The sequence below is a fragment of the Aythya ferina genome (assembly GCF_964211825.1).
Source record: "Aythya ferina genome assembly, chromosome: 1".
NCBI classification, from domain to species: Eukaryota; Metazoa; Chordata; class Aves; order Anseriformes; family Anatidae; genus Aythya; species Aythya ferina.
The window spans coordinates 206,523,642-206,537,059 of record NC_140296.1 but is presented as its reverse complement, the minus strand read 5'-3'; the positions used below and the strand labels follow the sequence as shown (position 1 = coordinate 206,537,059).

General features: G+C 63.3%; 2 protein-coding genes across 5 annotated transcripts; both read right to left on the bottom strand.

The window, feature by feature from the left end:
- Positions 1–592: 592 nt before the first annotated feature.
- LOC311430523 (uncharacterized protein) lies at positions 593–6,715 on the bottom strand. Of its 4 annotated transcripts, none has more exons than XM_084507174.1 (11): positions 5,732–6,715; positions 5,032–5,075; positions 4,674–4,737; positions 4,267–4,407; positions 3,810–3,908; positions 3,531–3,586; positions 3,309–3,443; positions 3,048–3,090; positions 2,514–2,667; positions 1,897–1,967; positions 593–1,427 (listed from the first exon to the last, which is right to left on the bottom strand). In XM_084507174.1, exons 1-11 carry the CDS (start codon positions 6,270–6,272, stop codon positions 688–690), a joined length of 2,088 nt encoding a protein of 695 aa, XP_084363300.1. In that variant the 5' UTR covers positions 6,273–6,715; the 3' UTR covers positions 593–687. The 4 variants fall into 4 exon arrangements, with proteins under 4 accessions (XP_084363300.1, XP_084363301.1, XP_084363302.1 ...); XM_084507176.1 differs by lacking the exon at positions 4,674–4,737 and adding an exon at positions 2,739–2,819 and having other exon boundaries at positions 1,120–1,427; XM_084507175.1 differs by lacking the exon at positions 4,674–4,737 and having other exon boundaries at positions 2,514–2,701.
- A 132-nt stretch (positions 6,716–6,847) lies between these two features.
- On the bottom strand, positions 6,848–13,416 carry GCC1 (GRIP and coiled-coil domain containing 1). Its single transcript, XM_084507173.1, has 3 exons — positions 13,367–13,416; positions 11,774–12,835; positions 6,848–10,715 (listed from the first exon to the last, which is right to left on the bottom strand). The coding sequence occupies exons 2-3, from the start codon at positions 12,818–12,820 to the stop codon at positions 9,408–9,410; spliced, it is 2,355 nt and encodes a 784-aa protein (XP_084363299.1). The 5' UTR covers positions 12,821–12,835; positions 13,367–13,416; the 3' UTR covers positions 6,848–9,407.
- Positions 13,417–13,418: the final 2 nt, after the last annotated feature.

The window sequence follows — 13,418 nt, the reverse complement described above, 5'->3', positions numbered from 1 at the left end:
TTGTGGCCATGGGTCAACACATCCTAAATGTGTGCACTGTCCCATCCTGCCCTGCCACCACACAAGCCATTTGCCTTCCTGCATCTTGGTCAGCATCGATGTGCTTGCACACTGCACTGCTCAGCAGCTGCTGGCTCATCTTTAGTCAGCTTGTACCCAGTCCTCAACAGGTCCACCTCCATTCCCAGCCTCAGCAGGGTTTGGCAGCCCCCATCCCCTTCTTTTTTCCTTAGCAATTTTCCCTGGGCCTGATGCCCCCAGGCTGGTCCTTGTGTCTGTGCTAGCTGAGCCCTGTAGCCATGGGGGTGAGCGTGGCTGAGCAGCATCAGCACCAGAATTAGCCGAGGGCGAGCTGCCAACCTGATTGTGGAGCAGAGGCACCCGGCCCTGGCAGGCGTTTTTTGGGCTTTGGGGTTGGAACCTGCCCCAGCCGTGGCTCCTCCATCTCTGTGGACGTGACCTTGGCCAAGAGCCTTCCCTGGGGGCAGGAAGGAGGCGGGAGCTGCCCGGCTCTGCCTGCTTTAATTGCTTATCTAGCAGCAGCAGAGCCTCAGCTGAACACATTTATTTACAAGCACCTTCTCTCAAGCCCTGCAGAGGACTTGGGATTTCTTGCTGGCAGGAAGAACAACACTGAGACAAGCCCAAAGAGAACAGACAGAAGAAAGCCCCGCCACCTTCCTTGGTTTAGTTGCTGTTGATGGAAGGGCTGGGGGCTGCCAAATCGCCCGCACGCTGCCAGCCTCCCCCCAGCACCAGGGTGCTTCCTCGCCCCACGAGCCCCCCATAGCAAACTGCTGGAGCTTCTGTGCTGTGCCGTGGGGCTGAGCCCTTGCTGCTCGGAGCATTTGGCTCTGCAGTGGGCTGTGAGAGTGCCAGGAGCAGCTCGGTGCTGCCTTGGGACGGGGGCAGCAGCAGCGCAGGCGGAGGAAATGGCTGCGGAGCCGCGGCCCCGGCGCAGCGCCGTGCCTGGGGGTTTGTGTCTGAAGGAAGGAAGCCGCGGTCGTGCTCTCGTGCAGCGCCTGGGTTCGATGTCTGCACGCTGCAGCCACCTCCAGCAGGGTCTCTGGGCAGATGTCCCACCACAGCAACGTCACTGCCACCACCGTGGTCAGAAACCTGCCCAGGGGACCCTGTCCCGTGCCAGTGGCTCGCTGCACAAACATCTCCAGGCACGGAGGGGGCCACGAGATCCTGCCCCGCTGCGGGGAGCTGCTGGGGATGTGCAAATCGTGCTGAGGCTTCGGAGCAGCGGGACCGGGGGTGGCAGCCTAGGGGAGGGCCCCCAGGGACTCGTCGTAGAAGCCCTGGAGGCCCCGGGGGTGCTGCAGGGAGGGCCGCGGGCCCACTGCCTCCCGGCGGAAATTTCGTCTCAGCCACCCGTAGGCCAGGCTGTGCAGGAAGCCCTGCAGGGACGTGGTCAGGGCCTGCGAGGGAGGAGAGGACAGAGGGGAACGGGGCTCAGCAGCACGCAGGGCGATGTGGTGGGAGGAGGTGGCCTTCCTCATGGTGAGGCCACATGAACCAAAGCACCTGGCAGGAGCTGAGGGCCCAGACATCGCCCAGCAAAACATGGGGAGACCAGAGGCAGCCCCATGGCCATGGTGCTTCCTTGTGTGGCTGAGGTGCCCAAAAAGCTGAGCTGGGCCTTGGGCAGCCACCAGCAAGCCAGGGCCTTTGCCTTGTGTCCATCCTGGTGGCACCAGGGGGGTGGCAGCACCCATGGAGCTCGCCCTGCCCTGGGGGGGCATCACTGTGGCCAGGGGCTGGTGTGCTCCCAGTCCCCTCTCCCAGCTCCCGGCTGTGCTGCCCCATTGGGACCCCACATCCCCTCCGTTTACACCACCAACAGGGACAAAAGTCCCAGTGCACAGCCCAGGGAAGGGCTCTACTTACTGTAGCAACATAGAGGACAAAGACCGAGGCAGGTTTGACGCTGGTGAAGGAGAGGATGGTGAGGAGGAAGGCTGCAGGTGGGAAAAAAAAAAAAAAAGATGGTTTTTGGTCCCCTCTTCATCATGAGCTTCTCTTGCCAAGTGGCAACGTTCGTCCTTTAGCACCGCCTGTTGCCCATGGCACAGGGCTCTGTGCAGGACGAGCTCCTACGTGTAAAACAAAGTCCTTCCCAGCACACTGCCCCAGCCCCATTGCCTCAGGGTTCTGTAAAATTGGAAGTAGAAACAGGCCCAGAAAGGGATGAGGCATTTATAAAAACAGGACCAAGAAATGCTCTCTAGCCTCCAGCTCAGAAATGCTGCCTGAAAGGCCGGGGGGGCTACAGCAGCCTCCTGGCTGCCTTAATGCTGTGTGGGGGGTCCTCTTGTGGGGTTTGTGGGGTTTATCCAGCCACAGACCCTTGCAGACACCCTCGAGCTGTGTGCTCACATTCATTCCCAGCTTCATCTCGTGGCCCTGGGCGCTGCCTCAGCCCAGGACCAGCAGGGCTGGAGCAGGCGCTGCGGTGGCTTTTGCCTGCCAGTTCTGGGGGGCTGCCTGACCCCCTCCCGACTTACCTGGCGCCCAGCAGAGCAGGAAAACCAGCTGGAAGTAGTGCGAGACTCTGCTGACACTGCGGATGCTCCTGCCTGCGAAGCCGTCCTTCTCCAGGGCCAGCAAGGGAGCGGCGGCGTTCCTGCGGCTCCAGAGCTTCACCCTGCGGTACAGGAGCTGGGCACGGGGCAGTGGCATCAGCCGGGGCGTGCTGGATGCAGGGGCCCCGTGCTCGCCCCGTGGCTCACCGTGCAGCAGCTGAGCACCAGCAGCAGGTACAGGAAGAAGATGATTTTCCCCTCCAGGCCCACGTCCTTCCTACCTACGTACTGAGAGGCAACGGGAAAACAGTGGGGCCGTGGGGCAGCCCCACGTGCTGCAAGCCCTCGGCACAGGGGCAGTGCTGGAGCTGGGAGCTGCGCTTCTGCTCTGGTGGGGACAGCTCTGTCCCCATCCCTCCTCCAGCATTTTCCCATGCACCGTGAACCCGCTGCCTTCCCAGCCACCCTTCCAGCCCCCCTTGCAGGTGGGGAAGGGACGGGACCAGCAGCGCTCACCTGGTAGCAGACATCCTGGGAACGGCGAATGAGGAGCAGGCAGCTGAAACAGCAGAGGGTGCGGGTGGTGGGCCCCCGATGCCACAGCCCCGTCCCCGTGGCACTTTCTGATTCCGTCTCCCACCCCTAAACCCTTCACCACCCTGAGGTTTGCCCTGTGGGGAGCCTTCCCACACAACCCGGCTGGGAAAGCACGTGGTGCCTGCGTGGTGCCTGCTCCTGGCCCTTTCTCGGGGCCGGGCGGCGAGGCTGGTGCTGCACCTGGAGCAGTACAGGCTGTAGGTCTCGTTGGAGCGGTTGGACGGCACGCCGGGCTGGATGGGCTTGGGAGCGATGTCGGTCAGGGAGGTGCCGCGGGCAATCAGCTGTCCCAGCAGCGTCAGCGCCGGCAGCAGCCTTGGCAGGGAGAGGCGGAGGTGAAGGCGTGCTGGGCACCCAGCGCAGGGCAGTGCCGCAGGGATGGGGCTGGTGGCTGGCACCTACCAGGCCAGGATGTAGGGCAGACCCCGCCACGCGCTCTCCAGGCACCCACTCCTCTCCTGCAAGGAGGAAACCGCCGTGACCCAGCCCTGCCGGACCCACAGCAGCTCAAGGCTCCAGCGCTGCTCTGCTGGGACCGGGCAGGACCGCAGGGTGCGGGGGATGCCAGCGATGCCCCAGGGAAGGGGGCTGCCCACGCTGCTTCCCAGGACATCGTGGGGCCGGAGAAGCCGTGTACAGGGAGGGCGCAGCCCGGCTGTGCCACATCTGGGGGACACTGACCTGCAGAGCTGCCACGTGCCACGCTCTCCAGCCGTGGATGGCGCGGTAGGCTTCGTACGCATAGACCACAACCATCAGGAATGAGACTGCATAGAAGGTCTGAGAGAGGAAAACAGGCTCCTGCTGAGCCCAGAGCCCCGAAGGCACCGGCCCCCATCCCTCCTCTTGCTCTGCGTGGCTGGAGGAAGGGCATGGGGACGATGAGAGGGAAGTGGAGGGGCTGCAGTGCTGATCTCCCCGGGGCTGCCGGCCGTGCTTCCCCAAGGAAGCCGTCGTGGTGGCTCAGGACTGACAAAGGGGAAGAGGAGACAGCTCTTGGTAGGAGCAATGCCTCCCCACACGGGACTTCCCCAGGGATGCTCCGGCCCACAGAGGGGTCTTGTTCTGTTCCCAGCAGTACAGGAGGAGGTGCACAGGTCCCGTTAGCCCCGGTCATGGTGCGAGGTGCCCCACTCACCGTGGCCAGCATCAGTCCGTAGGGGCAGGCAGCGTACGCAGGGATGAAGAGCGGGGCTGGCAGCAGCTGGATGGTGGCTGTGCTCAGCAGCACGGCGGCAGCCAGGAAATCTGCCAGGGCCAGCAGGAACAGGGGGCGAAGCTGGGAGCCAGGACACGGCGTTAGATCTGGCTGGCAGTGCCGCCCTGGCCAGACACAGCCTCTCCCCGGGCTGTGAAGAGCGGCTGCAGCCACGTCCCTCCCGGGGCTGTGTTGAGCAGAGCTGGGAGCAGCTCCTGCCCACTGGTGTCCTGCATCCCTGCCCCTTCCAGCCCTGCTGTGCCTGAAGCCCAGCAGCAGCGGTGCTGGCCCAGCTCTGCTTTGGCTTAGAGGGGGCCAAAACGCATCCCCGGGCCCGCAGCACACACCTGGATGTGGCAGCACCGCCTGCGCCGGGAGGTGACAGCGAGGACTGAGGCACTGCCCACGAGGCTGGAAGAGACGGGGCTGGTAGTGAACGTCCCCGCGGAGCAGCCACGTGTGGGAGAGCTCCACGAGTCCCAGCCGTGACACCCAGGACACGAGGAGCTCAGGCTGCACCCCCTGCCCACACCCCCATTGCCAGAAGCTTTTTGTGCACGGACCGAGGCAGCTGCAGGTGCCTGAGCACGGTGCCGTCCCCCAAACCCACCCTAAGGGACCGTGTGCAGGTTGTGTGAGGCCAGGGCCACTGCACGCTGCCCCCCCCCAGCGATGTCCACAGGGGCTGGGGGGGTCAGCACCCACCTGAGCAGCAGGGCCGGCAGGTAGATGCACGTCAGCACAAAGACCTGTGAAAGGACAGAGAGAGGAACACAGGGCCAGGCTCAGGACGCAGAGCCCCAGGCACAGCCGGACCCACTCCCATGGGCATCCCCACCTGGTACCATCACCACTGGGGAGCAGCCAGGAGCGAGGCAAAACCAGCACCTTCCCCACACCATGGTTCATGGCCATGCCCGGGGCTGGAGCCCCTCGGTCATTGCCAGCCCGTGGCTGGTGCCCCGCCAGCCCCACGAGGGACAAACCCCGCAGCCGGCGGAGCGCGACGCGGCGGCGCCCGCTTTCCCTCGCCCAGGGCTGGGGAGTGCCACAGAGCCGCGTCCCGCTCGGGGCCGTGCTGCTGAGAGCAGCTCCCAGGCTGCATGCGTGGTGTGGGGCTGCCGTGGAGGAACCGGCAGGACGACGGCTGAGTCACGGCGAGGAGCCGAGCGGCAGCTCCGGGAAACGCCGGCTCCAGCGAGCGCCAACCTGCCCGGCCTCGGCTGCACGGGCTTGGCCCCCTTGCTGCAGGGGAGCCCGAGCTGCCATCGCCCTTTGCAGCGCCCCACAACGCATCTCCAACCCCCCCAAGATCTTTGGTGCGAGGAAAGACCCCAGGCAGGGAGGTGTGCGAGGCCTGAGCAGGGGCTGCAGCGCTTGGCAGCAGCTTTCTGCACGCCTTTACCTGCTTGTCTGAGAGCGCTGACGGATGCTCCTCTTCGTTGGCCATGGCCAGGCAGCTCCGAGCCAGGTCCTTCGGTCTCCTCTCTGCCACCGGGCACAGCCTGGGGACAGGCTGGGAGCCGGGGGGGTGGCGCTGGCAGCGGAGCCTCTCCCGCAGCCGCCTGGGCTCGCTCCTGCGCCTGGCCGTGGGACTGGGCCGTGGCTCTGGCTGCGCGGTGCGGCCGGAGGAACCTGCCCAGCCGGGCACTTCCCCGGCAACGTGCAGGCTGCTGCGTGCAAGCCCTGCGAGCAGGGAGGGGACCGGCCCCTCGTGGAGCCCGGGCGGGCGTGCGGCAGAGCCTTCGCGCCTCCCCTCGCGCACCTGGAGCAGGAACAGAGCAGGAGAGGCAGCTCCCGTGGGCGCAGGCGTGAGCGCGGCCCCGTTCTGTCCCTGCACATCCCCGCAGCTCGGCCTGCTGCGAACAAGGCCGTGTGGGCATCCCCGCAGCTGCTGCTACAGGCACAGGATGGCTTCTGGAGAAGGGGAAACTGAGGCACGGCATCCCTGTGCAAGGTGAGCCCACAGCCTGGCTGCCCGGCCCGATGGTGCCAGAGGGCCCTGGAAGCGAGCCCCTTTGCTCCACAAGCACCTGGGGTGAGCGGGGACGGGGAGCTGGGCAGGCTCAGCACAGCCACTCACTGCAGGATGCTGCAGCTCAAAGCAGGAAGCTCTGGCAGGGGAAGCCCCCACGAGCAGGACGGGCGCTGCTGAGCGCAGCAAAAAGGCTGCTGGAGGTGGGGAGGGACGAGCAAAACGCGACAGGCACCCTGCGGGCGGCCACCGCATTGGGCGCAGTGACTGCAGCCACTTCCCCCTGTGACAAGGGATGTTCAGGTACGGGGTGCACAGAGCGAACTCCTCCGTGTCCATGCACAGCCTGAGATGGGACTGGAGGCGCAGGAAAGAAGCAGGAAAGAAGCGTGTGCAAGACCCCGTGGGTGCACCCAGCGCCCCGGTGCTGCCTCAGCAGCTCCACGGCCCGGCCGAGCCCCGCGGTGCCCGGTGCTGACACGGAGGCTGCGGTGCCGCGAGGTGTGCGCCCCCACCCAGCTCACCAAACAGCACGCCAAGTCCTGCTTCAAATATAGAGATTTCAGGTTTATTTGGGAGAGAGTTGGCTGAACGGAGAGGAAAGAGGGAAGGATGTGCGGGAAGGTGTGAGGGAAGGAGAGGGGCTACGGGGGAACAGAGCCCCACAGGCACCTCCTGCTTCCAGCTCACCAAACGGGGACCGGAGAAGGGACATCTCTCAGCAGGGCCAACAACTGCTTCAAAGCCTGAGACCCCTGGAGCAAGCTCTCCAATTTCAACCCCACCACCTCCACCGGAGCAGCACGTGGATGCAGCCCCGGCACGGAGGCACCTTCCAGCAGCAGGAGCTGTTCCTTGCTTGGCTTGGGTGCCCCCTTCCAAGACCTCCTTGGTCAGCTGCGGATTCTGCCTGGGGCAGTTTTCCCTGAGGAATTTTAGAGGAGAAATTAGCACCGGGGGCTGTTGGCAGAGAGGTGCCTGCGGAGCTCTGCTCCTCGCCAGCAGCGAGGCAGGAGCTGTGGAGAGGGCTCCAGGAATTTGGCTACTGAGACGAGGACTGCTGGCACGGCTCTGAAAGGAAAAAGGGCTCTGCCCTGGCGAGCTGCTACAGCTCCCAGCGGGCTGGGGACTGTTAAACAAGGCTTGGTGCCCGTGATTACAAACATCCCCTGTGCTCCGGGACGGGGAAGTTGTGCTTCAGCACCCAGGCTTTCATTAAAACAAAGCAAGTGCACCCCAACCAGCCTCCAGCGTGATTTTGCCCCCGCAGGTGAGGCAGCTCCAGGAGCTGCAGCGAGAGCCCATCCAGAGCCTTGCTCCCAGGCCCCCCACGTCTCTTTCTGAAAGCAGAACGTCCCTGCCCAGCTCTGACCGATTAAACTCCAGCACAAACACTTCCCGAGGGGCTCCTCCCAGCCGGCACAGCTCCTCCAACCTCTTGGAGGTGGTGACTTGGTGCCAGCAGGCGGCACTGCCAGCGCAGTACCTGGCACCCTCGTTTTGCCCTCCTGGCCCTGCTTCACCTCCCTGACACGAAGCCCAGGCGCCGTGCCCCAGGAGCAGCTCGCTGCAGCAGCGGTGCTTTGCACAGCGATCCCCTCCACAAAGCCCCACGCGAGCTGCGGGCAGAGGTTGTGGCCCCCTGGGGCACAGCTCCAGCCGAAATGTCACCCGGACTTGGTTTTTGTCTGGCTTTTTGGGGCCCCATCCCCATCCCAGGGCCCTGGGTGACCGGGGGGTGCCCTCTAGTGGATGCAGCACCCAAGGGATCCATCGAGCCCCCCACAGGGTGGGCAGAGCCCCGGGAACAGAGCCTGCCCCTGGAGGAGGGCGGCTGCTTGGCTGCTCCCTCTGCTCCCAACCAGCCCAGCAGGGAGGGCAGAGGGGCTGATGTGACCCCCCCACAAAGGCTCTGCCTTTGCAGCCAGCTGTAAAAGGCACACAACAGACACCCCCCCACCGACCCAGGGCTCGCAGCTCGGGTCTGAGCAGCCAGGAGCCAGCAGCTCCCGAGCAGAGCTGCAAAGAGCAGGAACACCAGCCCCGGCCTTACAGCGGCGTACCAGGACCTGAGGTGTTTCAAAACGCTTCGGCTTCCTTCCTGGCAAGCTCAGCAGTTCACAGGGAAGTTAAGCAAGAACCTCCAGGGCCAGGCAGCAAAGCACAGCCTCACCGCTCCCGGAGCTGCCACCTTCTGCCCCTCGCTTCCTCGGGCTTCTCCCATCCCAGCAGGATCGACGCCTCGCCCCCAAACAGAACCGCGGAGCCCCAGCAGCTCAGTGAAACTCCCACGGGTTCAAAGGAGGCTGCTGAAGGTTTCTCGTTGCCTGTTTCAGCCTCTTGCTTGGTTCCCATCCCCGGCAGGGTCAGCAGGCTGAGCTCTCAGCTCCAACAGCCCCGGCACACAGCACCTTCTGCTGGCACCGTGTGCCCCCCGCAGTCACGAGGCGTCCTTAGAAAATCCTGCTGGGAAACACAGCTACCAGCACAGAGAGGATTCCTGGTCAGAAACGAGAGAACAGCTTAATGCAGTGTCCTCTGGTGGTCCCCAGCGCTACGAGGGGCTGCTGCAGCCACTGGTACAAATTTGGTGCGAGGTCATGAGACGTTTTGAGAAACTGCTCAAGATTTGCTGCATTTGGATGCTGCTGGTAATTAAGACTCACCCTTCCTGCAGGCTTTCAGCTTGGCTTCCTTGACTTTTAACACCACGTTAAGTGCTTTTTTTTTTTTCCCTTTTTAAATTTGAGTCACGAGCCTGCACAGCATTTCAAGACCCAAGCGAGTTCCACCCTAACAGAGCTCCTCACCCTACGCCTGACAAGTAGAGATTTTTTTGTTAAAAAAATAAAAGCATCCGTATCTTTTTTTTTTTTTTTAGTCAAATTCCACCTCAGAGCAAATCCTCACAGCAGAGAGCACTGTGATCCCACCAGAGCAGTTGGCACAATTCGTGTAAACCAGTGCTAACAGCACCAGCTAAGCCCAGGTCTTTGCTGGAAGCTCCCTGCTCCTTCGCACAGCTGGGAAGAGGCTGCCCCCAGTCCTAACTGGGAATCAGAAGCGTGTTACTGGGCAAGAGCTGGTGGGGGTAGCACCGACCACCTCATCTCTTCCCAGAGGGCCACCAGCTGCTGTACGCCGACTGTTTCCTGATCGTTTGCTTCTCTTCTGGGCTGAAATGCAGAATGGTCAGTATGGCAGTTAGAGTCTGCTGGCGCCCGAGAGAGTCCGGCAGCGTCAGGAACCTGTAGACGATGTTCTTGAGGTACTCCAGGTTGGCCCCCTCCCTGCTCTTGTCTCTGAAGTTCTTCTGGATCTCGTTCTGAAGCGCCGACACCTCTTCCCGGTGCTTCTCCTCCTCAGCCAGGACTTTCTCCTGCAGCTGGTGCACTTCCATCTCCAGCTTGTGCTTCTGCTTCCTCAGCGCTGCGATTTCCACCTCCTTGCGAGCCAGCTGCTCCGCGTACAAGAAGAAGGTGGGCTCGCTGGTGGCAGAGAGGTGCAGAGCCTGGGGGAGGACCTCAGAGGAATCCTCGGCTGGTGAATCAGCACCGGCAACGTCGGCGCCCGGCGCCCCGTAGGATTTGGAGCCCTGAAGCCCGGCGTAAGGCAGCACGATGGCTCTCAGCTGCTCCAGCTCTTGGTCCTTTTCCGCCAGCACCGCCAGCGCCCGGTCCCGCTGCTTGTGCATCTCCTCCTCCAGCTTCAGCGCCCGTTCCCTGTAGTCCAGCTGGCAGCGCTCCAGTTCCTGCCTGTGAAGCTGCTGCAGGTGGGACAACTCCTGCCTCCTGGCCTCCACGTCCAGCTGGTGCTGCTTCTCCGTCTCCTCCGCGGACAGCTGAAGCACGACGTACTTCTCCTTCAGGTCCGCCAGCTGCTCTTGAGCTTCCTCCAGTTCTTTAGCCAGATTGACGTCTTTGACGGACTTGTTCTTGAGAACCACCTGCGCCCGCATCTTGTACCTTTCAAACTCCTCCTTCAGCTGCTTCAGCTCCTGCTGGTAGTACAGGGCGGTGGCCTTCTCGCCGTCCGCAGCCTCGGTGCCCTTCGGCAGCTCCAGCTCGCACAGCTTCTCGATGTCCAGGGCGGGCTGGCTCCTCTTCGCCGCCGCCTGCAGGAGCTTCTTCAGCTTCTCCATCTTGTCCTTGAGGACGTTCACGTCCAGGTTGGCTTCCTCTACGCTGACGTCCACCGGGGAGCGGCTGGAAGCCGCGATGGCCAGGGTTTTGTTCTCCTGGTCCAGCTGCACGATGCGGTCCTTCAGCTTCTGAATGACCAGCTGGTCCTTCTGCCTGGCCTTCTCGTAGGTGCCGAGCAGTCCCGACACCTCGGACACCTGCCCCTCCAGGTCGGCCACTCGCTGCTCCTCCATCTGGGCGTGCTGGCGGAGCTGCTCCTCAGCCTGTGCTGTCTGGGAGCAAAGAGACAGGGCAGGGGAAGTTATCTCGGAGCTCTAGGATGAGGGCTGCAGCCATACATGGCCTCGGTTCTGCCCTGCTGACCTCCAAGCAGGCACGGGGCCATCCTGTGCCCTAACTCCCTATGTGACCCCCCACCCTGCCGTGCCTGCCTTTGAAACGGAGATTCAAGGACAAAATAAAATGATGAAATAAACTTGGTTCTGTTCCCTGCTCTGCAGAACGGCTGTTAGCAGCATTAGCTGCGCTGCTGTAGGTGTGCAGGGGGTGGGAAGCAGCAGGCTCGTGCCGCAAGCTGCTGCAGGGTTTTTTGAAACGTGCCCGTGCCCTAAAGCTTTACTGCACCTCACTGCTCGGTTCCAAACACAGCGCTCCCTGTCTTTGCCTTTTTTCCTTTCCCTTCAGCTCTCCGAGCTCCACCAAAGCCCTGGGCCTTCAGCAGCGTGGGTCTGGGGAGCCCCTGGGCCAAACCTCTCCGTGCTGGTCCCACCTGTGCAGATCCACCAGCTGCACAGCTCCTTCCACACGACCCCATCCGCACCCCTGCGGTCTGACAGGCTTTGTCAGAGAAGCTGTGAAGCCCACAGAAATCCCTCATCAGCACCATAAACGAGGGGAAAGCCGATTCCCTTGGCTCTCTCCCTAATCCTCCTGATTTAGGGAGGGTTATTGAGCAGTTATTTCCCTCTGTGAGCTATTTTAAGGGTGCCTTGCACTGCACTGAAGTACTTTACAGAGACAAGACCGTGCTCGTTGTCACGGCAGGCCAGAGCAAAGGTCTCTCTCCTCCCAGCCTGGCCATACCAGAGCCGAAAGAGGCTGCTGAGGACAGTCACTGTGTAACCAGACCCAGCAGCCACCACCCGACTCGCACACCGAGTCACCAACAGCTTTCATTTTCCTCAGGGAACCTCATCCTGCAAACACAGCAGCGACATTCCCCTGCTGCCAACCTCCTGGACTTTGTAGGACAAGGCAGGGAAGGAGAATCTGAGCTCCTCCAGCCTCAGAGCCTGCTCCCAGTGCTGCCCACAGGGGCAGCAGGAATTACCTTCCGCATCTCCTGCAGCAGCTGGGACTGGAAGTGGTTCTTCAGGCTGGCCATCTCCTCCTGCAGATCCTGCACCCGGGGGTCCGGCTTCTTCCTCTCCTCCTGCACGGCCTGCAGCTCTCTCTTCAGGTCTTCCACCTCCTGGCTCAGCTGCCTGATCTGCAGCTCGTAGCCCTCCGCTCGGTCGGCCATGCTCACCCTCCCGGCCAGCGCCTCCCTCGTCTCCTCCAGCTTCAGCTCCGCGTCCTGGCGCAGCGCCCGCTCGCTCTGCAGCAGCTTCTGCAGCTCCCGCAGCATGACGGCGTGGTCGCTCTGCTCCTGGGCCCGGTCGTGCTGCTGCGTGATCAGACGGGCTTTGGTCTCGGCCAGCTGCTCCTGGACGGACCTCAGCTCCGTCTCCAGCTTGTCGGTCTCGTCCTCCGCCTTCTTCATGGCGTCATCCAGGTCCTGCTTCATCTTCTTCTTGTCCGCTTGGTACGAGGCTTCCATGCGGGATTTCTCCTGTGTGACCGTTGACAGCGCGCTGGTCAGGGTGGCCAGCTGGGTCTTCAGCTGGAGCACTCTTTTGTCAGCCTCGGCAGCAGCAGGGGGAACATCCCCGCTGCTCGTGCTGACGCCGCTCTCCGAACCATTTGTCTCTTCTGATTTAAGGGAGGAGGCTGCCGCTGCGGGCTTCTCATCCTCAGCCCCTTGCTCGCCCTTGGTACTGGCCAAACTGGTGGCTGTGTCTGCGCTGGTAGCTGTCCCCACGCCGTCCTCGCTGTGAACCGAGCTCTTGTCATCGGCAGAATCGGCAAAGGAAGAGCTGGAGCTAGCCACGGACGCGGGCTGAGCGCTGCTCAAGCCGACATCTGCCTCGTGAGACACGGACAACACCTTCAAGCTGGCTTCCAAGGCTTCCTTCTCATTGATCAGGCTCTTGTAGGCGATCACGACATCCTTCAGCCGCGCCTGGTAATTAAGGAGCTGCTTCTTCTGCGCCTCGATGGTCTCCAGAAGATCCTTCTTACTCGGGCCGCCCCCGAAATTCATGCCAAACTTCTCCATGACTCTTCACGCGACCTGGAAGGCAAAACACAGCACAAAGACTGAAAGAACAGCACTTTTGTGGCCAGCAGCACGCGGCCGGTTGGGACCACGGTGCCCACACCCCCCAGAGCAGCACAGCGAGCGCCTGCGGGGCATTTTTAAACCCCCTGCAAAGGGCCCGAAGGGGCTGCGGGTGCCGGAGCCCTGCCGGGGGGGAGGGGGGAGCTCAGCGCAGCCCTGCCACAGCCCCGGCTCCTCAGGCTCCTGAGCCAGGCTCCCGGAACGCCCCAGGCTGGAAGGGGCCCTCGGGGCTCCCTGCCCCCAGCCCCTAGGGCCCCAGAGACCCCCCCCAAGCCCAGGCCCTTCCCTCAGGGCCCCCCCTGACAGGCCCGGTGCCGCCCCCAACCCCCTCACACCCCCCGGAACCCCCCGGAACCCCCCCGGCCCAGCTCCACGCCGTCCCCTCGGGCCCCTCCGCTGTCCCCGGGGGCAGAGCTCAGCGCCCGGCTCCCCGTGAGGCCCCCCCCGGCCCCCCCCCAGCCCCTCAGCGCCCCCCGGCCTCACCTCACACCGGGCCGCGGGGCCGCCGCCCACAGCGCATGCGCAGGACTCCCCC

Excerpts from the sequence above, each read along its gene's own strand:
- LOC311430523 (XM_084507174.1), bottom strand. The coding sequence starts at position 6,272 with ATGCCGTGCCTCAGTTTCCCCTTCTCCAGAAGCCATCCTGTGCCTGTA. Across the intron at positions 4,738-5,031 it reads CTGCCGGCCCTGCTGCTCAG|CCTCGTGGGCAGTGCCTCAG; the intron begins GTGGGTGCTGAC and ends CGTCTCTTCCAG. Across the intron at positions 3,909-4,266 it reads ACGGACTGATGCTGGCCACG|ACCTTCTATGCAGTCTCATT; the intron begins GTGAGTGGGGCA and ends TTCCTCTCTCAG.
- GCC1 (XM_084507173.1), bottom strand. The coding sequence starts at position 12,820 with ATGGAGAAGTTTGGCATGAATTTCGGGGGCGGCCCGAGTAAGAAGGAT. Across the intron at positions 10,716-11,773 it reads TGCTGCAGGAGATGCGGAAG|ACAGCACAGGCTGAGGAGCA; the intron begins GTAATTCCTGCT and ends CTTTGCTCCCAG.